Source organism: Saccoglossus kowalevskii, chromosome 4 (assembly GCF_978046115.1).
Source record: "Saccoglossus kowalevskii chromosome 4, keSacKowa6.1, whole genome shotgun sequence".
NCBI classification, from domain to species: Eukaryota; Metazoa; Hemichordata; class Enteropneusta; family Harrimaniidae; genus Saccoglossus; species Saccoglossus kowalevskii.
In genome coordinates, this window is record NC_140644.1 from 38,982,833 (window position 1) to 39,006,235 (window position 23,403).

Sequence of the window (23,403 nt, forward strand, 5' to 3'; positions counted from 1 at the left end):
TGCACCTGACTGCGGGGGATCATCGTCCTGTTTACCGTGCCAGCTATCGTACTGTCCCACAAACATAAATCTTGTCACGGTTCAATTCGGTAACCACGTCAGTTTTTAAGTTGGACACGATGGCAAAGCTTTCCGCTAGCATCGTAATTCTGAATCTATGTGTTTATTTGCTGAGTTCGCCGGTCAGTGTGATTGGTTTCAAGAACTTATTTCCACATTTCTACGAGGTATGTATGTCTTAATAATACTGTCAGTCTTATATATGTCTTTATTATGTGCACGTTGCTCGTTCGATATTGCATACGCCTTAGCTATGTCGCTGCTTACAAATCACTATGAACGCTACTAAGTCATGTGAGTACTTGACCGCTACGGTGAGGCGAGCGGATACAATTTCACGTTACATGAGGTCTTTGGCGCATCACGCTTATTAGTGCGTCGAAACACGTACACCTAGGCACATGAAATTGAATTAATATTTGACAGTGGTTGTTATTAAGATCTCACCCAACACGATAACTGAAACACCAGATTCTAAACCGTACATTCTGATGCATTTGATAGCATCGTAGAAGTTCAGATACCATATGTGTTTACTGGGTGTGTCGTATATCACATCCCTAGCCAAATATCGGACTTTCCCATGAGGATGATCTTCAATTTTATTCAGTAATTCAGACCAAGTTTAGTTATTGTTCAGGGTGGGATCAATAGCTTGGTACTATGGTACTATTCTTGCTGTGTTCTTTTGCTGATTAAACCAATATTTCACACTATATTATTGCATATTATGAATAGTAACGTACAATGACTTTACGCATGGGTAATATACCCACGCTCATTGGCCTTGAACATGGATAATATACCCACGCTCATTGGCCTTGAACATGGATAATATACTCACGCTCATTGGCCTTGAACATGGATAATATACCCACGCTCATTGGCTCTGAACATGAATAGTGTAATCGCGCTCATTGGCTCTGAACATGGATAATGTAATCGCGCTCATTGGTTCTGTGCTTGGATAATGCAACCACGCTCAGTGGCTCTGAACATGAATAATGTAACCGCGCTCGTTGGCTCCGAACATGGATAATGTGCGTGACGATCCTTGGCATTGAACATGCGTAATGTATCAGCATTCACTGGCCTTTAACACGTGTAATGACTGGCTCCATTCAAACGACTATAAATAGATTGTCTGACAAGGACAGTCACAGCTTCATAAGCATAACTCTTGTCTGCATATACACGTCAGTTTTCAATTGGACACGATGGCACAGCTTTTTACTACCATCATAATTATAAATTCATGTGTTTATACACTGATTTCACCAGTCAGTTTGATTGTTAGTATGAGTCCAATTGTTGAAACCTTTCGGGTACGCATGGGTTGATATTACTGGTACTTTATTCGTACGGATTTCCTAATTGTCTGTATTTTCTTCGATCGCCATTGTATATTTCTGAACTGAAAGGGATACCAAGGCCGTAGCTAGCGTGGGCGGGGCAGGGGGGGGGGCAGCTGCCCCCCTGAGTTTGGGAGTTTTTTTTTTTTGAAAAAAAACCCTTAAAACTGGGTGATGGAGAATCAGCTCGAGAATTTTGCATTATTCATGGACTGGAAATCAAGATATAATAACGACTTATCAGAACATTTAAAACTGGCAAGTCGAAACGCTAAATATACTTCCCCACAAATACAAAATAAAAATAAATGAAAAGACCAATTGTTACTTCCATCCCCGAGTACTGGAGTATTATGGCAGATGAAACCCAGGATTACGCCACTTGTGAACAAATCAGTCTTTGTATACGTTACGTGTATGAAGACAAAATACGAGAGGATTTCCTTTACTTTGCACAACTGGAGAAAATGGATACGCGTACGATAGCTGACACAATATTTAACACACTTACAGGATATGCTTTGAATATGGATAACATGGTTGGACAGGGGTATGATGGGGCGGCAATGATGAGTTCTGACAAAAATGGCGTACAAGATATTATTCAAAGACAGTACAGCAACGCAACATATGTCCATTGTCGGTCACATACCCTCGCATTAGCTCTTGCAGCTGGTTGTAGACAGGTCCCAGAAATCTGTAACTTGTTTGACAGTGTTGAAAAACTTACTTGGTTTTTGGGTGGTAGTGCCAAACGAAAGGCAATTTTTATAAGTGTAGCTAATAATAGTGATGATGATATTAGTGAACTTTTAATGGATGAATTAAGCGAATTAAATATCGAGATACGCAAAGGCTGACAGAAAACATCAGTGCCCAAACTGTGTGTTACACGCTGGACGGCTAGGATTACTGCGCTGTCAGCCCAGCTTGTCAAATACAAGATCGTCTAAGAGTCCATGGAAGTTATTAGGGATAGAAGCAATGGTGATGCAAAACGAGACGCATATGCTCGTATGTTAGTCGATCCCCAATTCATAGTGGTGTCATGAATTTGTTTTTGCGTATCTGTTAACCGACTTAATTAGTTGATTATTAGCTGAATTGCTGTGTTATGTCTGTCATCGTTAAGGTCTATTTGAAGTTTTGGACGGAACTTGGCTCAGTGATTTGGAACTAATTACCAGATAACCGCCGCTTTTTAGACTACTCATTCTGACAGTTTATATCCATAGTTATTAATATAGTGAACGATTAATCAAAAGATATGACGTATTCAGTACTTAGTGTGATTGGCTTTATGATTGAAGGTTACGCCCTAGAGTCTTTTACTGTTTTGTAATTGGTTAGAGTTTTGAAAATGAATAAAGAGAGTTTGAGTTGGTCTTGAAGAGTACTCCACGATAGACGCAGTAGAGAGAGGCAGTCTGAGAGTCGAGAGCCCAGTCCAGGGGCGAGCCTTGAGGCAGTCCAGTCTTGGGCGAGTCTTGGTTCAGCCTTGTGAGAGTCTTGGGGACTTTTCCCCAGGGCGCTGTGTCTTATAGAGTGCTCCAAAAGATCGACTGAGACGAGAGTTGAAACGTATTTCGTTGTGTGTGTCTTATTTGACTGTAAAGTATAAGTGACATTCCCGATCCCGTACCTCAAGGGGACGAGATAGAGAGACGAGACGAGATTCCCCCCTGGCAAGTGTGGAGAACCCGAGAAAGAATTTACCCCCGAGAGAAAGAGAATTATCCCCCTGATACGTGAGTGGAGATCCCGGGCAGGTGTTTAACACACATTGACATCCTGTGAAGAAAAGTGAAATGGCGAAGATGTGTCTTTCTTGTGAACCAAACTAACAGCTCCATGGCAGAGACGACTCGGAAACTGCGCTTGACGACTAACGGCTTTACCCGAACGACACCGATGAACGACGCTGAAGAGATGAAGATTTCAGAACCCCTTCGGAAGGACCAGTATCGTATAGGACTGTATAATTTAGAATTGAGCGACATTAAAGACAAGATGACAAAGAACGACCCGGAATAACGCGACAAGAGAAGAAGACGCTTATAGACTTTGATTAGAACTTTAGCTATTTGCTTAGAGAACCGCTCGTTGGACACGGTAACTGACACTGTATAACTCAAGGACGTTGAACTCTTTTTCACAACCCTAACCCTATTGCTCAGTAATGTAATGTATTGCTTGTTTTTCCTATTGTTTTACCGTTTTTTTGTGATGTTGAATTGTATGTATGTAAGCGCCCAGATCTTTGTTTTGAACTGATATTTAGTGACATGCGAGGTCCTTTATAACGATTTAAGCGCGCCTCAGTGGACAAGTATTTGCAACACAGTGTTATGAGTTTTGTGATGTTTTATGGTGTTTTTATGAGTTTATGAGTACGGAATATGATGGGGAAAGTAATGCCCCAAAGAGTTTTTCAGAGTTTTGTGATTTGTCGAGTACAGAGATACCGACGTTTTAAGAGTTGTTTTTGTTTATGTGTTGTTTCCGGAATACTTCTGACGCTTTTTTGAGTAGAGAGCACCTTTGTAACGTTTTTTAATGTCTTTTTGGGATGAGAGTTTGGTGCGCTTATATACGTATTGTTTGATATCGCAAGCTTTTGTTCATGATTGACAGGTTTATGTAACTCAGTAGTGTATATCGTTTTAGTCTTTTCCCCGTCTTTTTGCCAGAGGAGTAATGTGTTATGAAAGCGACATTGTCTTTGCATTCTGTTTCCACGCCGTATGACTTTTGTTTAGATTAACGACTTGTAAGTTCAGTTGAAGTTTATAAGCGTATATGACAGGAGTTTGATTAATAGCTTGTTTATTCATTGTTTATTAGTTACCGCTTTGCAATGCTTTAACCGAGAGACGGATCCCTGGTAATCACGTGATCATGCTGTCGACTGCAGCGATTGGCTGATCGCTTGGTTACACCGCCACGCCTTAGTTTTTTTTTGACCTTTTGATATAGAGTTTGTAACGTTAGTAACGGAGACAGTGCAGCGAAGGGTTACCCTCAGCGGACCGTTTTGAGAAAAGTGAGTCGTTTGGTAGCCTTTCCCTTGTTTATGATTTATAACCGTTGATATTTGGGACTTTATAACCATTGTATTTAGACTTTATAATCATTGTACTTAATTAGTGTGTTTTACTCTTTTTGATTTATACCTTTTTCTTAGTATTGTATTTAACCCTATGACGATGAGTGGCTGACGGTATCTTTGATTTGTGAACGTGCAATGCCGAGAGGCATATCTCAGTTTGGGTGAAAGGATGTGTCATGAATTTGTTTTTGCGTATCTGTTAACCGACTTAATTAGTTGATTATTAGTTGAATTGCTGTGTTATGTCTGTCATCGTTAAGGTCTATTTGAAGTTTTGGACGGAACTTGGCTCAGTGATTTGGAACTAATTACCAGATAACCGCCGCTTTTTAGACTACTCATCCTGACAGTTTATATCCATAGTTATTAATGTAGTGAACGATTAATCAAAAGATATGACGTATTCAGTACTTAGTGTGATTGGCTTTATGATTGAAGGTTACGCCCTAGAGTCTTTTACTGTTTTGTAATTGGTTAGAGTTTTGAAAATGAATAAAGAGAGTTTGAGTTGGTCTTGAAGAGTACTCCACGATAGACGCAGTAGAGAGAGGCAGTCTGAGAGTCGAGAGCCCAGTCCAGGGGCGAGCCTTGAGGCAGTCCAGTCTTGGGCGAGTCTTGGTTCAGCCTTGTGAGAGTCTTGGGGACTTTTCCCCAGGGCGCTGTGTCTTATAGAGTGCTCCAAAAGATCGACTGAGACGAGAGTTGAAACGTATTTCGTTGTGTGTGTCTTATTTGACTGTAAAGTATAAGTGACATTCCCGATCCCGTACCTCAAGGGGACGAGATAGAGAGACGAGACGAGATTCCCCCCTAGCAAGTGTGGAGAACCCGAGAAAGAATTTACCCCCGAGAGAAAGAGATTTTACCCCTGATAGTGGCACTGGTTGTGGCTCAATTCATTTTGAATTACTGTGCTTATGTAAAATAACACTACAGTCAGTAAATTGTGACTTGCCGAAGGCATACAAAGACGTAAAGCTCTGCAAAGACAATCCCATCGGTCTAATGCAGGACAAAGTTCTACTCAGACGCCCAGCGAGTATATTAAGGTGAATGTATATTATCTTTTCTCGGATCTTGTCACTCAAGATCTTGAGACGCGATTTGCTGATCATCATTGTGATTCGATAGCTGCACAAGCACTTTACCACTGGCATGCAACATCGGTCAGCTCACATCAACCCATGTGACCTCATTTAACTATTGGAAATTTTTGCAAAGGGATGAATTTTTGAATATTGAAATTGAGAAGTGGATAACAAAGTTCAGTGATACACCAATTGAGCAAAGGTCCAATGATGCTGCTTCATCTCTTGCTGTTTGTGATGTTAACTGTTTCCCAGCCATCCACAGAATTCTCACAATATTCTCTACAACACCTGTCGGAATTGTGTCATGTAAACGTTCTTTTTCTGCACTAGACACTAGACTCGGTGTTCTTGCAATATTACTAGTACACCGAGGCACAGACATCATTCCTTCCCCAGAAGTGATTTATTCGAGGAAAGCTAACTGGGGATAAATTAATATGCTATCGCCAAACTTGTAAAGTTGTAACTATCAATAGTATTAATCAGTCCCGCACATTAATGTTGCTTATATATGAAGATAGAACAAAAGTGTTTCAGGTATTAAAGTTCATACTGTAATATCCAGTGTTTTGTATATATTCATAAAATATTAACTTATAGCGCAACTGCACACTTCTACGCCTTTATACATTTATAGGCAACTTACAAAAAATACATTTGCCCCCCCCCCCCAGTGAAAAAAAGCTAGCTATGGCCCTGGATACTATTGATACTAGTGAATGACAGTCATGAAATGGCATGAGTCGACATAATATCCATCCAATTATAAACACACAGCAATATTGCATTAGTTGGGGCGCACGTAAAAACATAGCAGTGCTGAAATTACTCAAGTGGAATTATTTTTTAACAACTTTTTCTTTCGACTCACCTCTTAACACGGAGATTACTGTCAAAATAACATATAGTATTTCAAGTTTGTTACAGAGGTCATTCACGATGGGTAATCAAGTATTAAAATGGAGAGTCGTAATTCGATAAACACCTCATTAACTACGATAACGATCAGTAATAACATAAGAGAAATAAGTTGAGGGAATATATACTGTTATAATTTTATTTATTTTAGTGAACAATTGCAATTTTATTAATTATCTTCAATTTGGTGTTAGAATAATGTCATGTTCATTAACAAGTTGAAACATTGAGACCCGGCCAGCTGCCGGTAAATTTACGACTTCAAAATAAGAACTAATCATGCGTGACATCAAAAGCAATGACGTAATGTGCAAATCACCGTGTGGCTAACAATAAGGCAAGGTGAAACAAAACAAAAAAACAATGACACACAATTGACAAATAATTACATTTATTTAATTGACTACAAAATAAAACCGCGATTAAATTCTGTTCTCATAAAAAACAACAACATATTTTCTTCACTCTCCCAGCTTAGATATTAACGAAGTTGAGGAATGACGTATCTATGGAAAGCCGTACGGCTTTCCATACTTTTGTGTTGATTGCTACTACTACAATTGGTAAACGTAGACATGATTGGAAATCGCATTTTTGTTGAAGAAGCAGCATAATTTTGAAGCTGTATGTTTTACCATGCAATTTATATTGACGCAGCAGGGTCCCGTACGTATGGAAAGCCGTACGGGACCCTGCTGCGTCATTATAAATTGCATGGTAAAACATATAGCTTCAAAATTATGCTGCTTCTTCAACAAATATGCGATTTCCGATGTCTACGTTTACAAATTGGAGTAGTAGCAATCAGCGCAAAACTTATTCACCGTCGTCGCTAATTAATTAGTAGTTGTCGCAAAGCGAGTTGTAGTCGTCGCGATTTAACGGGTGATGATTTGTAGAAGTCACTAACACACTACAGCGCATATGTCGCTGACGCGGTTCCTTAATTTATAGATGACGACATTTCATTTTCCAAGTTGACGAAGCAAACGACTCCCCCCAGTAGACGACTCAACTTGCACTTTTCAAGTTGTCGACGCAAAACGAGACCCCCTAGTAGACTTTGCATTTTTCATTTCAAGTTGACGCAGACACATTTTTTCTAGTAGACGACGACACACATAACTTTCTCAAGTTGACGCAGACGCATTTCCAAGTAGACGACGACGCACATTGCATTTCCGCCCCCCCCCCATCCGCCACTGTTACGTGCACACGATGACAAACCCGGAAGTGAGAATACTGACAGGTTTAAAACAACGTGCAAAAACCGTCGTTTTGTTTGTGATGTAAGCGGATGAGTTTTAATATAAAATGTCACGTTTTGTAAATTCAATAACATTTTGTGCATTTCATTTATTAAAAATTATATTTACTACAACAAACGTATTGTTTTTGATTCAAAGTAATGTTTTTATTTAATTAAGAAAATACTTGGTGCGGCGATATTTTTAATATTGTGCACCAACTATCCGTCGAATCGCAAATGTCAAAATGGCCTACAATGCATAAGACGCAATACAATGCATGGCCTACAATGCATAATACAGATCAACCAGACGTTCAAAGTCGCAATTTACCCCCCCCCCCCCCAGGAATCCTGGGGATCAAACAACGGTCCGGTGTCATGATATGTAATCACAAAGCATGTTAATTATGAACATATGGCATTTGACCCTGTACACACAGGAAGTCCTCTTTATGCAAATTATGTAACCTTGTTTACTTGTAGTTCTTTTGGGTTGCTAGAGACAGTGTCTTTGTCAATTACTAAACATAACACATAACACGGTGTCAGAAGTTCTGATTCCTGCATGACAATTGTTTGAAACTCACCATAGAGTAGTGAAGTAACAACAGGTTGAGCTGAAGGGGAAGAACTCCTGAGAAAATCTTTTAAAAAGTGACCTTGTTTACTTATAGTTTTTTGGAGTTGAATAAATCAGTTCTTAGTAGAAGTAGCTAGAGACAGTTTTTTTGTCAATTAACACCCGGGATCGTTATTTTTTAGAGGAAACACTTTTTTACTGCTTAAAATGGCGAGTTTTTACTTGGGCCTATTAAAAAGTGTATCGCTACCGCGTATTTGTGTTGCCTTTTTTTGTAGCTTAAGGGGTTGGCAATTTTTAATCATAGGTGGTGGCTGGAAAATTTCTTGAAACAAATAATTTACAAGTTAGACACAGGGAAAGAAATGCATGAAAGAAGGAAATTCAAGATAAATAAAAAAGTACAGATAAGACAATATGAAAAGAGTACTAGTATTGCATTGGTCACACGCTTCCATCTCCCTATATTTTAAATGTCCAACCCCTTATGTTGTGCTATTTAATATACATCTGAGATGAAAACTGCTATAATATACTTGTTATAGTTTTCAGCTCACCTGGGTCTGACTATTCTATTTATTCATTGTTTTAATGTCTATCAAATGATATTATTGAGAATCTAGCGGGCTATTTTATTATGGTGAATCCACATGAAAAAATGCACAATGATATCTTAACCATGTATATTAACTACCCTGCCATCGGCAGTTCCTGGCCGCTAGTACGACGTCAAACTACTAGGACCTGAACAAATTAAACTAATAGTGAACACTTTATGTCTGTTTATGTGGCGAACATCTAAATAAACACATATGTTCCAGGCGTCCCACCCCCTCAGCCCGCAAACAAAAACATTTACAAACCCAGCCCACATCAATAGTAGCGCCCCTTACCGAATTTCTGGATCTGCCAGTGTATGTAAGTGATTTCAAATTGTAGTGCAGCTATACTCATAAAAAATGTTTTTTAGCTCCCTGTCAACGAAGTCGAGCAGAGCTTATATTATTACTGATTGTTCGTCGGCGTCCGGCGTCCGTCGTCGCCGTCGCCGTCGGCAACTTTACATTTTCGACTTCTTCTTAAAAACCACAAACTGTATAGCTGCGAAACTTTCTAGGAAGGTACCTTGGGTGCTTCTCTCTCAGATTTGTTCATTTCGTGTGGATATGTTCAATTGTCTTATTTATAACGAATAGTTTTGTCATTTTTGGTCAAAAATGCTATTTTCGACTTCTTCTTGAAAACCGCTAGCCCGAATGCTTTGATACTTGGTATGTAGGTACCTTAGGTGGACCTCTATCAAATTTGTTTTTCATTTTGTGATGATATCTTTAATTCTCTTAATTTTGATGAATACTTTTGGTAAAAAGTGATATTTTCGACTTCTTGTTAAAAACCGCAAGTCCGATTGCTTAGATATTACATATGTAAGTACTACATGTGGACCTCTCTCAGATTTGTTCATTTAGTGATGATATCTTTAATTCTCTAATTTTCATGAATATTTTTGTCATTTTTGGTAAAAAGTGATATTTTCGACTTCTTGTTAAAAACCGAAAGTCTGAATGCTTTGATATTACATATATAGGTACTACATGTGGACCTCTCTCAGATTTGTTCATTTCGTGATGATATCTTTAATTCTCTAATTTTCAATGAATATTTTTGTCATTTTTGATTAAAAGTGGTATTTTCGATTTCTTGTTAAAAACCGCAACTCTAATTGCTTTGATATTATATATACTACATAGGCATACATGTAGACCGCTCTCAGATTTGTTCATTTCGTGATGATTTTGTTCTTCAATTATCTAATTTAATGAATATTTTTGATCTGATAACAAGTTATAACAAGTCTGATTGCTTTAATACTATACATATTGTTAATTTCGAATGATATCTTTTGTTCTTTAATTGCAATGTGCATTGATAACAGCGGAGCTATCTTAATATACAGGCTGCTAGTTTATTGATGGCATTTACTATTGGTAACTTTTCATTATAATTGAGAAGATAATTATGATAGAAACTTGAGAAGGGGAAATAGTAAATTATATTCTCTCACTCATTTGTGTGCTAAATTTCTGTTTTAATGCAGTTTTTTATATAGTTTAAAACTGCAGTATGTTACTGAACATCTCTATATAAAGCCTAACTCGTTTCAAGGCATAACGTGTGATCATGGCGGTGATGGTATGATCAACTTATAAAACACCTATCTTACGTGGTTACTCAGGAATATTTTTGCAGATTCTTATTTGCTCAGTGACCTAAATAATAATAGCATGTCACTGATAAAACAACCTTTAAATTTCCTCAAGTCAAATTTCTTTGATTTATGACAAATATACGAGTTAGAGATCCATATACAAATATCAACCTCCATTAGTCTTCTATATCAAGATTGTTTCATTAGGGTGGTTGCTACTATAAACAGGTTTCATTTTATATATATATTATTTCTCACTTGGTTTTTCTTATAAGTTAAGTTAAGTTTCTAACTTAAATGTTGCGTTGGTGTCAATTGCCGTACGGGACCCTGCTGCTTCAATATAAATTGCATGGTAAAACATATAGCTTCAAAATTATGCTGCTTCTTCAACAAAAGTGCGATTTCCGATGTCTACGTTTACTAATTGTAGTAGTAGCAATCAGTGCAAAAGTTATTCACTATCGTCGCTAATTAGTTAATAGTTGTCGCAAAGCGAGTTGTAGTAGTCGCGATTTAACGGGTGATGATTTGTAGAAGTCACTAATACACTAAATTTATAGATGACGACATTTCATTTTCCAAGTCGTCGAAGCAAACAAGTCCCCCTAGTAGACGACGCTACTTGCTATTTTCAAGTTGTCGACGCAAAACGAGCCCCTCTAGGTGACTTTCTTTTTTTCATTTCAAGTTGACGCAGACGCATTTTTTGCTTGTCGTCGACGACGCACATTTACGGTGGCCCATATATACAATTGGTCCGCTACATGTCGGCTTCTTGAAAATTGCTCCGCTACATGAAAATCGGTCGGCTACATGAAAATCGCGCCGTTACATGAAAATCGCTCCGCTACTTGAAAAAAAATCGGTCGGCTACTTGAAAATTGTTCGGCTACTTGAACAAAATCGGTCTGCTACATGAAAATCGGTCGGCTACATGAAAATCGGTCGGCTACATATATCAGAGGGTGGGCGAGGGGGTAGCTGATACAGGTTACAGAAAATTAAAAAGGCATTTTACGTTTTTACAAGAAATAAAATGAAAATTCCATGTATAGTATAAATGGATTTTTACACTTCACACAGATAAAAAAAATTCATAATTACATTTTACAGTTATTTTAATATATTTGATTTAAGAGCCAAAACATATCACCCATAGAATAACCTCCGGTGAACGCGTTCTGCTGTGACAAATCTCATGGGTTTGTGTGACGCATATGCGCGAATCAGGCCAGGAATTAATGTCGAACGTTAACGTGCGATATTATTTCCGGAGCTGATCTTATTACTGTATAACTGTCGTTTATTCTTCAACAATTGCATTTGCATCTTCGTCTTGAAAACCAGTAGCCTCAGTGTTTTGATGTTCAATATACTACTACCTTGAATGGGCCCGGGTCTCTCTCAGATTTTGTGTCAATATTGTATTTTTTAATATTTTGGGTAATTTATGTCAAAGCTGCTATTTCCGACGACTTCTTGAAAACTACCAGCTCAATTCATTTGATAAATGTTATGTAGGTATCTTGGGTTAATCTCAATTAGATATGTTCTTTTTGTGACGATATCAACTATTCTCAATTCTTAGCAATTATTTTTTCATGTTTGGAAAGATAAAATTATACATGGTCATGCTTGACATGTCTGTAGAATCATCAATAAAAGGGATGTAGAAGAGAAAACTTGTTCACATTTTATTTTAGTAAAACAATAGAATAGTTGAATTACATAAACAATGCGACACGTATTATGTACGCCAGGCAAAATAATATTAATCATTTATAATCCTTAAGTAAATAACACATCTTGTGTTTACACAAGCAGAGATGCTCGCTAGGTTGTTGTATTTTGTTTATAAATGTACTATTTGTATTTACTGATGGTTTCAGCAATTGTACCTTTGGTATCAGTATTTCAGAAAATTCATTGACTTCAACCAACAGACAATTTCAATAAGATACTAGTAATTATTGTAATATGTATGAACTATACGGTGGGCGGGAGTCGGCCACAATTCGCCATCCCGGAAATAGTTTCGAACACAGTCTTTGCTGTTATATACATTTATTTAGATTTTGGATTACTAAATATATAGAACTGCAAGGATTCAATCAACAAGATATAAAACATGTGTGTGGCTGAAACTACCTACATTCGAGATATACGTAACAACTTAGCCATCTGCCGTCGATGCATCAACAGCAGAACGTTTATTTTCATTGAACAATGTACATTATTTACGAGAATTCACTACACCGCGAAGAAAATTCAAGAACTGCATTGCGCTTGTGCAACGACCTCACCCGGAAGTTTTAGCGCACGGAAAATTCTTCGCATGACACCGGGCTTCAAATGAGGAATTACAAGTTTGTAATTTCGTACGAGTTACGACATTTAATGTGGAAAATGGTTTATACACTTACACAAAATAAGATTTGTGTACGATTTACGGAAGAATAGGATAGCTGATTACGTTTTACACCTTGCTTATGTCTACAAAATTACGTTATTTTATTTGTTTAAAGTACATTATTACGAAAAATAAAAACAATTGATTACAGCTTACGAAAATACCCCTTGCGGACCGTCATATCACATTATTCGCAACTACGGGTTGTAAATCGGGCACACTAATGTTTATGACTTATTTAAAAAATCGGTGTGATTGTCAAAGCTGAGGTGATAGAACGGTCAACCAAACTAATTGCACAAACAAACAATATGTTATCTGAAATAATTGAAATGTGTGCAATTTTGGCGCGACACACAAAGCTTACCTACACGCTATGAGGACATTTTTAATGATTTGGTCTACCATCATGTTGTGAATATATCGTGCACACATGATTTCTAAAATATAAAAGAAAGCGAAAAACGACAAGAAAGCCCATGCACATATCATGGCTGATGTTTGGTCTATAATAATGTACACTCAATCATAATTTAATCACTTTCAAATGATCTATGACGAGGTATAGATTTGGTTAAAACAGCCTTACCAATGGAGCTATAAAAATATGTCATATAACGTCAGTAACTCGGTGCTCCGGTACAGCATGCCCAATTTAGACGAGTCGTAGTTATATGACGCAATATTTACCAATAAACACTATGTTGTATAAACAAAATATTTCTATATGAACTATAATAATAATTTGTAATACTCAAGAATGGACAAAAACTAATCATGTACTTTGGATATTAAAAACGATGACAGAATCTCAATTGCCAAATTGATACTTGAGTACTAGATAGCTGAAGTTGTACGACGTAGTATTATAATAGTAGAAACAAACCAGGTGATGATTCAAAACCACGTGAACACGTGTATCCCTCCTACTATCCGGTGGATATAATAATACATTAACTTATAATTGCGTAACAATATGAATTTCTATACCATTTAAACTCCTAAACAAAAATAATGTTAATTACAATAACAGCGAAAAGTATATACTAGTATGCAAGTTATCGCAAAACAATCGTAAATTATCACCCGTAGAATTTTTTCGCAAAGTTAGGTTAAAGAGCTACGTGCTTATGTCAAGTCATTGCTCTCGATTTAAATTTAAACTCTTCATTGTACATCACGTGTAGCAGGCTTTTAGTAAATATACATACGAGTTTTACACCATGCCGTTATATAGATTTAAAAACAATTAAGCAATACGAGACAAAAATGTATCAACTTTAGCTCATTGGGGTGCATATAGTTTCCCGCTTGTGTTACCGTGATTTTCAAGTAACCGACCGATTTTCAAATAGCCGGCCGATTTTCATGTAACCAACCGATTTTCGTGTAGCCGACCGATTTTCATATAGCCGGCCGACTTTTTTTCAAGTAGCAGAGCGATTTTCAAATAGCCGACGGATTTTCATGTAGCGGACTAATTGTATATATGGGCCACCGTATACATTATCATTTTCAAGTTGACGCAGACGCACTACACATTCTCAAGTTGACGCACATTGCATTTCCACGTAGACGACGACGCAAATTGCATTTTCAAGTTGACGCAGACGCGTTTCCTATGGAAAGCCGTACGGGACCCTGCTGGGTCGATATAAATTGCATGGTAAAACATATAGCTTCAAAATTATGCTGCTTCTTCAACAAAAGTGCGATTTCCGATGTCTACGTTTACTAATTGTAGTAGTAGCAATCAGCACAAAACTTATTCACTATCGTCGCTAATGAATTAGCAGTTGTCGCAAAGCGAGTTGTAGTAGTCGCGATTTAACGGGTGATGATTTGTAGAAGTCACTAACACACTACAGCGTATATGTCGCTGACGCAGTTCCTTAATTTCTAGATGACGACATTTCATTTTCCAAGTTGACGAAGCAAACGAGTCCCCCTAGTAGGCGACGCAACTTGCACTTTTTAAGTTGTCGACGCAAAACGAGTCCCCCTAGGAGACTTTACATTTTTCATTTCAAGTTGACGCAGTCGCATTTTTGCGAGTAGTCGACGACTCACGTTTGCATTTTCAAGTTGACGCAGACGCATTTTTTTCTAGTAGACGACGACGCACATTGCATTTTCAAGTTGACGCAGACCGTTTTCCTGGTAGACGGCGACGCAAAATGTACAGTGCATTTTCAAGTTCGATATCTCGCATCTGTCGAGAATAAGTAAATAACAAATCGATCGACCTGATCCGAGTTGGTCATGTTCAATACTGTACGTTATTAATCGGTTTTAGTATTTCTCCCAGGCAAACGAGCACAATCAAGTATTGACTGGTATTATGTTCATAGTTCCACCAAATATCGCTGAAATATCCAGTGTACACACTAAAATATCTCGTCACCCGTTATGCCAAAAAAAAAAACACTGTCTCCTAGTTACTAGTACCATGGAGGTAGTACCTCCATGCTAGTACCATGGAGCTTAGCTCCATGCTAGTACTACTTCTAAGAACTGATTTATTCAACCCCAAATAACAATAAGTAAACAAGGTTACATAATTTGCATAAAGAGGACTTCCTGTGTGTATAGGGTCAATTGCCATATGTTCATAATTAACATGCTTTGTTGATTACGTTGTTTGATCCCCAGGGTTTCCGGGGGATAAGTGGCGACTTTGAACCTCGGGTTGATCTGTATTTTTCTGAAATGTTCCGAATACTATTAAGTCTGAAGAGCAAACACGTCTTTTGCATTTCAGGCCATTTTTACATTTGCGATTCGAATGATAGTTGGTGCACAATATTAAAAATATCGCCGCACCGAGTAGTTTCTTAATTGAATAAAAACATTATTGACAAAACAATACGTTTGTTGTAGTAAATATCATTTTTAATACATGAAATGCATATATTTTTATTGAATTTACAAAAAATGACATTTTATATTAAAACTCTCATCCGCTCTTACATCACAAACAAAACGACGGCTTTTGCACGTTGTTTTAGCCACAGTCCCTCTATCCTATAGATAGAGGGACTGTGTTTACATGTTTTAGCGCTGTCATTATTCGCACTTCCGGTTTTGTCATCGTGTGTACGTACCAGTGGCGGATCTAGGGGGAGGGTCGCCCCCCCGTTAAAAAATGTATTCAATTTGTTTTTGTATAATATAAAAAAATCATTAACTTAGTCTGGCGATTTTAAAGTTTGGACCCCCCCCCATATAAAAATCCTGTATCCGCCCCTGCGTACATGTGTATAACGGTAGCGAACATGGCATAAAAGCAAAAGCTGGATCAACTATTAAATTTTAAATTAAGTTTTAAAAAAAAATCCGACCGACCGACCCAATTTTTCAATTTTCCGACTTGAAGGCAACATAAGGTGTTTTTTTTTTGGCATAACGGGTGACGAGATATTTTAGTGTGTACACTGGATATTTCAACGATATTTGGTGGAACTATGAACATAATACCAGTCAATACTTGATTGTGCTCGTTTGCCTGGGAGAAATACTAAAACCGATCAATAACATACAGTATTGAACATGACCAACTCGGATCAGGTCGATCGATGACTATACTTCCAGGTTTTTGTCATTTACTTATTCTCGACAGATGCGAGATATCGAACTTGAAAATGCACTGTACATTTTGCGTCGCCGTCTACCAGGAAAACGGTCTGCGTCAACTTGAAAATGCAATGTGCGTCGTCGTCTGCTAGAAAAAAATGCGTCTGCGTCAACTTGAAAATGCAAATGTGAGTCGTCGACTACTAGCAAAAAAATGCGTCTGCGTCAACTTGAAATTAAAAATGTAAAGTCTCCTAGGGGGACTCGTTTTGCGTCGACAACTTAAAAAGTGCAAGTTGCGTCGTCTACTAGGGCGACTTGTTTGCTTCGTCAACTTGGAAAATGAAATGTCGTCATCTAGAAATTAAGGAACCGCATCAACGACAAATACGCTGTAGTGGGTTAGTGACTTCTACAAATCATCACCCGTTAAATCGCGACTACTACAACTCGCTTTGCGACAACTACTAATTAATTAGCGACGACTGTGAATAAGTTTTGTGCTGATTGCTACTACTACAATTGGTAAACGTAGACATCGGAAATCGCACTTTTGTTGAAGAAGTAGCATAATTTTGAAGCTATATGTTTTACCATGTAATTTATATTGACGCAGTAGGGTCCCGTACGGCTTTCCATAGTTTCCTGGTAAACGACAACGCACAGTGAATTTTACAAATTGACACAAACGCAACATTTGAGTTAGGGTGCGGATGATAATCTTCGCAGAGAAAATTTTAAGAAAAACCAAGTCAGAAATAATATTTATATAAAATAAAACCTGTGTATAGTTGCAACCGCCCAATGAAACAGTCTTGATATGGAGGACTATTGGAGGTTGATATTTGTATATGGATCTCCAACTCGTATATTTGTCATAAATCAAAGAAATTTGACTTGAGGAAATTCAAAGGTTGTTTTGTCAGTAGCATGCTAATTATTTAGGTCACTGAGCAAATAAGAATCTGCAAAAATATTTCTGAGTAACCACGTAAGATGTTTTAATAGGTGTTTTATAATTTGATCATACCATACCATGATCACACGTTATGTCTTGAAACTGCCTAAAGGTTTCGCTATAACTAGTTAGGCTTTATATAGTATAGAGATGTTCACTAACACAGTTTTAAACTATATAAAAACTGCATTAAACCATAAATTTAGCACACAAATAAGTGAGAATATAATTTACTATTTCCCCTTCTCAAGTTTCTATCATAATTATCTTCTCAATTATAATGAAAAGTTACCAATAGTAAATGGCATCAATATAAAAATAATTATTTTTATGAATATAGCTGCACTACAATTTGAGATCACTTACGTATATACACTGGCGGATCCAGAAATTCGGTAAGGGGCGCTACTATTGACGTGGGCTGGGTTTGTCAATTTTTTGTTTGCGGGCTGAAGGGGGTAGGGCGCCTGGAACATATGTGTTTATTTACATGTTCGCAATATAAAAAGTCATTATTAGTTTAATTTGTTCAGGTCCTAGTAGTTTGACGTCGTACTAGCGGTCAGGGACTGCCGATGGCAGGGTAGTTAATATACATGGTTAAGAGATCATTGTGCATTTTTTCATGTGAATTCACCATAATAAAATAGCCCGCTAGATTCTCAATAATATCATTTGATAGACATTAAAACAATGAATAATTAGAATAGTCAGACCCAGGTGAGCTGAAAACTATAGCAAGTAATTATGAAACACCAGTTTTCATCTCAAATATATATTAAATAGCACAACATAAGGGATTTAAAATATAGGGAGATGGAAGCGTATGACCAATGCAATACTATTTTCATATTGTCTTATCTGTATGTTTTTATTTATCTTGAATTTCCTTCTTCCATGCATCTTCTTTCCCTGTGTCTAACTTGCAAAATATTTGTTTCAAGAAATTTTCCAGCAATCACCTATGATTTAAAATTGCCAACCCCTTAAGCCATATACCCGGTAGCGATAAACATTGTCCCATTTTGCGTGGTCTACACGAAAACACATAAGGCCAAAAAAAAAAAATGTTTTGTTGCCCTCAGCGACCGACCGAAAAATATAAAATATCGGGTCGCTTTTTTTTTTTTTTTTTTTTTTTTTTTAATAGGCCCAAAAGTGAGTAAGTAAAAACTCACCATTTTAAGAAGTCAAAAAGTGTTTTCTCTAAAAATTAACGATCCCGGATGTTATGTTTAGTAATTGCCAAAAACACTGTCTCTAGCTACTACTTCTAAGAACTGATTTATTCAATCCCAAATAACAATAAGTAAACAAGGTTACATAATTTGCATAAAGAGGACTTCCTGTGTGTATAGGGTCAATTGCCATATGTTCATAATTAACATGCTTTGTTGATTACGTTAATTTGTTTGATCCCCAGGGTTCCCGGAGGGATAAGTGGCGACTTTGAACCTCGGGTTGATCTGTATTTTTCTGACATGTTCCGAATACTATTAAGTCTGAAGAGCAAACACGTCTTTTGCATTTCAGGCCATTTTGACATTTGCGATTCGAATGATAGTTGTTGCACAATATTAAAAATATCGCCGCACCAAGTATTTTCTTAATTGAATAAAAACATTATTGACAAAAACAATACGTTTGTTGTGACGGCTTTTGCACGTTGTTTTAGCCACAGTCCCTTACAGTCCCTCAACACCTTGAGGGACTGTGTTGAGGGACTGTGTTTTAGCGCTGTCACTATTCGCACTTCCGGTTTTGTCATCGTGTGTACGTACCAGTGGCGGATCTAGGGGGAGGGTCGGGGACCCCCCCCGTTAAAAAATGTATTCAATTTGTTTTTGTATAATATAAAAAAAATCATTAACTTAGTCTGGCGATTTTAAAGTTTGGACCCCCCCATAAAAAAACCTGTATCCGCCCCTGCGTACATGTGTATAGCGGTAGCGAATATGGCATAACAGCAAAAGCTGGATCAACCACAGGGAGCCCAGGAACTATGATCAACTGTACGCACTCGAGATGCGGTATATTCTGCTGTACTTTCAGTATGGCCGCAGGATACACCGCATCACTCGTGAAAATAACTTCCACACGCAACGAAAGCCACGGGGAGGGTGTGGGGTTCTGTCATAATACTTGATTGTGCTCGTTTGCCTGGGAGAAATACTAAAACCGATTAATAACATACAGTATTGAACATGACCAACACGGATCAGGTCGATCGATGACTATACTTCCAGGTTTTTGTCATTTACTTATTCTCGACAGATGCGAGATATCGAACTTGAAAATGCACTGTACATTTTGCGTCGCCGTCTACCAGGAAAACGGTCTGCGTCAACTTGAAAATGCAATGTGCGTCGTCGTCTACTAGAAAAAAATGCGTCTGCGTCAACTTGAAATTAAAAATGTAAAGTCTCCTAGGGGGACTCGTTTTGCGTCGACAACTTAAAAGTGCAAGTTGCGTCGCCTACTAGGGGGACTCGTTTGCTTCGTCAACTTGGAAAATGAAATGTCGTCACCTAGAAATTAAAGAATCGCGTCTGCGACAAATATGCTGCAGAGTGTTAGTGACTTCGACAAATCATCACCCGTTAAATCGCGACTACTACATCTCGCTTTGCGACAACTGCTAATTATTTAGCGACGACTGTGAATAACTTTTGCGTTGATTGCTACTACTACAATTGGCAAACGTTGACATTGGAAATCGCATTTTTGTTGAAGAAGCAGCATAATTTTGAAGCTATATGTTTTACCATGCAATTTATATTGACGCAGCAGGGTCGCGTACGGCTTTCCATACGTATCTGATATGCGTTTTCGTTATAATTTCAATTTCTCTAGACCCCATCGCAGAAAATTCTAGAAATCGAAGAAGCTGACACCATACAGGACGTTCTGGCAATTTTATTTCCATCTGAAGATCCAAGTGATGTCTGGAGGACTCTGGAAGTTCGAGAAGGTTTGTCAGCTAGTCCTGGCGGTAGATTTTCTCCTGGTGATGAAGAAATAATCTGGAAAAATAGAACAAGTAAGTTATGTGTTATACGATTCTAGTGTTCTACTGGTATTATAAGTTTTGACAGAATTTATTTTTTACCATAACACACACTATTTTTTATTCTGCAGCATCTGAAATGCAGGAACAAGACATACCTCGAATCAATAACCAGAAAGCAGAGAGTGATTGTAAAACACCAGTTGATCAAATCGTCGACTCATACGAAGAACTGCATATAGTAGAAGGGTTGAATACGCACATATGGCCTGACTGTTTCATGGTTCAACGATGCAGTGACACGTCTGGGTGTTGTCCAACCGGGCATATCTGTCAGTTGAAAGCAGGCTCCACAACTATGGTGGAAAAGATGGTAAGTGTCATTGAAACCCACTGAGGGTGCAAGTATTTTTTCCTTCATTATTCCTCAGCTCTCAGGAGATTCCATAATATTTTATATTTAAAACCAACCTTTATTTCACAGTCACTCTAGTTTTTACTTTTCTAAAATTATCTTACTGATCAAAAGACTTTTCACTCCCATCATGCAATCTCCCATAGTACTTCCGCAGACACAGCGGCGATCGCCAACATATCTACAAATAACCTCGCTCTCAGGAGCTGAGGAATAAATGTGCGACATTTGAATTTCCCACAATCAAATGTGTTCCTCTAATGGAAATCACGAGTACGAGATTTGACCTTAGCACGACGTGCACTAATAACCACCGGTGACTCATTCTATACCTTCCAATCACCAAAGAAATAACATACAAGTATTTAAACCCTAGAAACATGTCAGTTTGTACTCGTTGGTATGCGCAAAAGTGAAAGTCGCTATCTGTGTTGACACGAGACCAATATCTCGCGCATGCTTGGCGCGACGACCACCGCCTTTTTTAAGTTCACGATCTTGACATGAAAACTATGACATATTGTTATTTCACAGGCTCAAGTGAATAATTAGTGCTTTAGGAATTTACTACAGAGTGGCATGGCTACAATATAAATGGAACAAATAGAATGAAGTTTATTGCCGTTATTACGTGGCGAAGCAAGATTCATACAAAAATGAGAACCCAAAGTAAAAAATGGTTGTTCATTATATCACGTAACATAAATATTATGTATATTTTTTTTTTAGTTTTTGGTGTTCACCATAAACAATAACGGTGTCTCGCAAACACACATTGCGATGAAGAACGTGACGTCACATGGCGATTGCGAATGTATAGCAGCAGTGGAAAGTATTGAAAACAGTGCATGTTCTAAACCTCCAAGACTCTGTCCCGATGCAAAGGAATGGAACAGCAACACGTGCTCATGTGAGTGCTCAAAGAAATGTCCGCCTCCTTATTTACGAGATCCTAACTCCTGCGTATGTGAATGTTTGCATTCGGATAGATCCTGTGGACAAGTAAAAAGAGGTCTAACTCTTCTTCCGCCCAGTGGATGCGAGTAAGTAAATTTATCTTGCACATGCGTGGCGCTACGATCACAATCTTTTTTTGAGAAATGGTATAGTGTATATATTAGTATAGTTTTATAAATGTACCTAGTTGACAGACTAAACTTCTGTCGTGCAAACATATATCATCATCAAGATTTAGATACATTAAGGTATTTTGAAATAGTAATCGTGTAATTAGAATATTCTGGCAACGATCGGAGATCACAGAACTAACAAGTTTTTTATCAATTCTTTTTTCCTAGGTGTGTAGCTTCCGGGGAGTGTGCAGACCCGGCATGCAAATCTGGATTCTTTGCGTCATCCCAATGTAAATGCATCGTCTACAATAAGTGAACATGACCGTCAGCCACATGGCACATGTATTACTTACAATGATTATATATTGCATGCTGGGTAATGTCATGAATTTGTTTTTGCGTATCTGTTGACCGACTTAATTAGCTGATTATTAGCGAATTGCTGTGTTATGTCTGTCATCGTTTAGGCCTATTTGAAGTTTTGGACGGAACTTGGCTCAGTGATTTGGAACTAATTACCAGATAACCGCCGCTATTCAGACAACTTATTCTGACAGTTTAGATCCGTAGTTATTAATGTAGTGAACGATTAATCAAAAGATATGACGTATTCAGTACTTAGTGTGATTGGATTTCTGATTGAAAGTTACGCCCTAGAGTCTTTTTACTGCTTTGTAATTGGTTAGAGTTTTGAAAATGAAATTCTTCTACTCTCGGGGGTTCTCCACCCTTGTCAGGGGGGAATCTCGTCTCGTCTCTATGTCACGTCCCCTTGAGGTACGAGATCGGGAAAGTCACTTTAACTTTACAGTCAAATAAGACACACACAACGAAATACGTTTCAGCTCTCATCTTAGTCGGTCAATCGAGCACTCTATAAGACACAGCGCTCTGGGGAAAAAATCCCCAAAACTATCGTAAGGCTGAACCAAGACTCGCCCAAGACTGGACTGCCTCAAGGCTCGCCCCAGGACTTGACTCTCGACTGCGTCTGTCGTGGAGTACTCCCCAAGACCAACTCAAACTCTCTTTATTCATTTTCAAAACTCTAACCAATTACAAAGCAGTAAAAAGACTCTAGGGCGTAACTTTCAATCAGAAATCCAATCACACTAAGTACTGAATACGTCATATCTTTGATTAATCGTTCACTACATTAATAACTACGGATCTAAACTGTCAGAATGAGTTGTCTGAATAGCGGCGATTATCTGGTAATTAGTTCCAAATCACTGAGCCAAGTTTCGTCCAAAACTTCAAATAGGCCTAAACGATGACAGACATAACACAGCAATTCGCTAATAATCAGCTAATTAAGTCGGTCAACAGATACGCAAAAACAAATTCATGACAGTAACTCCAAACAAAAGCAATATGAACTTCGCCGTTGTATGAC

The 23,403-nt window shown here is 37.9% G+C and overlaps 1 protein-coding gene across 1 annotated transcript; it reads left to right on the top strand.

Moving 5' to 3' along the window:
- LOC102804747 (uncharacterized) lies at nucleotides 1-22,842 on the top strand. The gene is made up of 5 exons (XM_006818682.3): nucleotides 1-227; nucleotides 20,366-20,552; nucleotides 20,651-20,892; nucleotides 21,664-21,977; nucleotides 22,233-22,842. Exons 1-5 carry the CDS (start codon nucleotides 120-122, stop codon nucleotides 22,321-22,323), a joined length of 942 nt encoding a protein of 313 aa, XP_006818745.1. The 5' UTR covers nucleotides 1-119; the 3' UTR covers nucleotides 22,324-22,842.
- Nucleotides 22,843-23,403: the final 561 nt, after the last annotated feature.

Coding starts and splice junctions, on each gene's coding strand:
- LOC102804747 (XM_006818682.3), top strand. CDS start 120: ATGGCAAAGCTTTCCGCTAGCATCGTAATTCTGAATCTATGTGTTTAT. Junction 228..20,365: donor TATTTCCACATTTCTACGAG/GTATGTATGTCT, acceptor CAATTTCTCTAG/ACCCCATCGCAGAAAATTCT. Junction 20,553..20,650: donor AATCTGGAAAAATAGAACAA/GTAAGTTATGTG, acceptor TTTATTCTGCAG/CATCTGAAATGCAGGAACAA.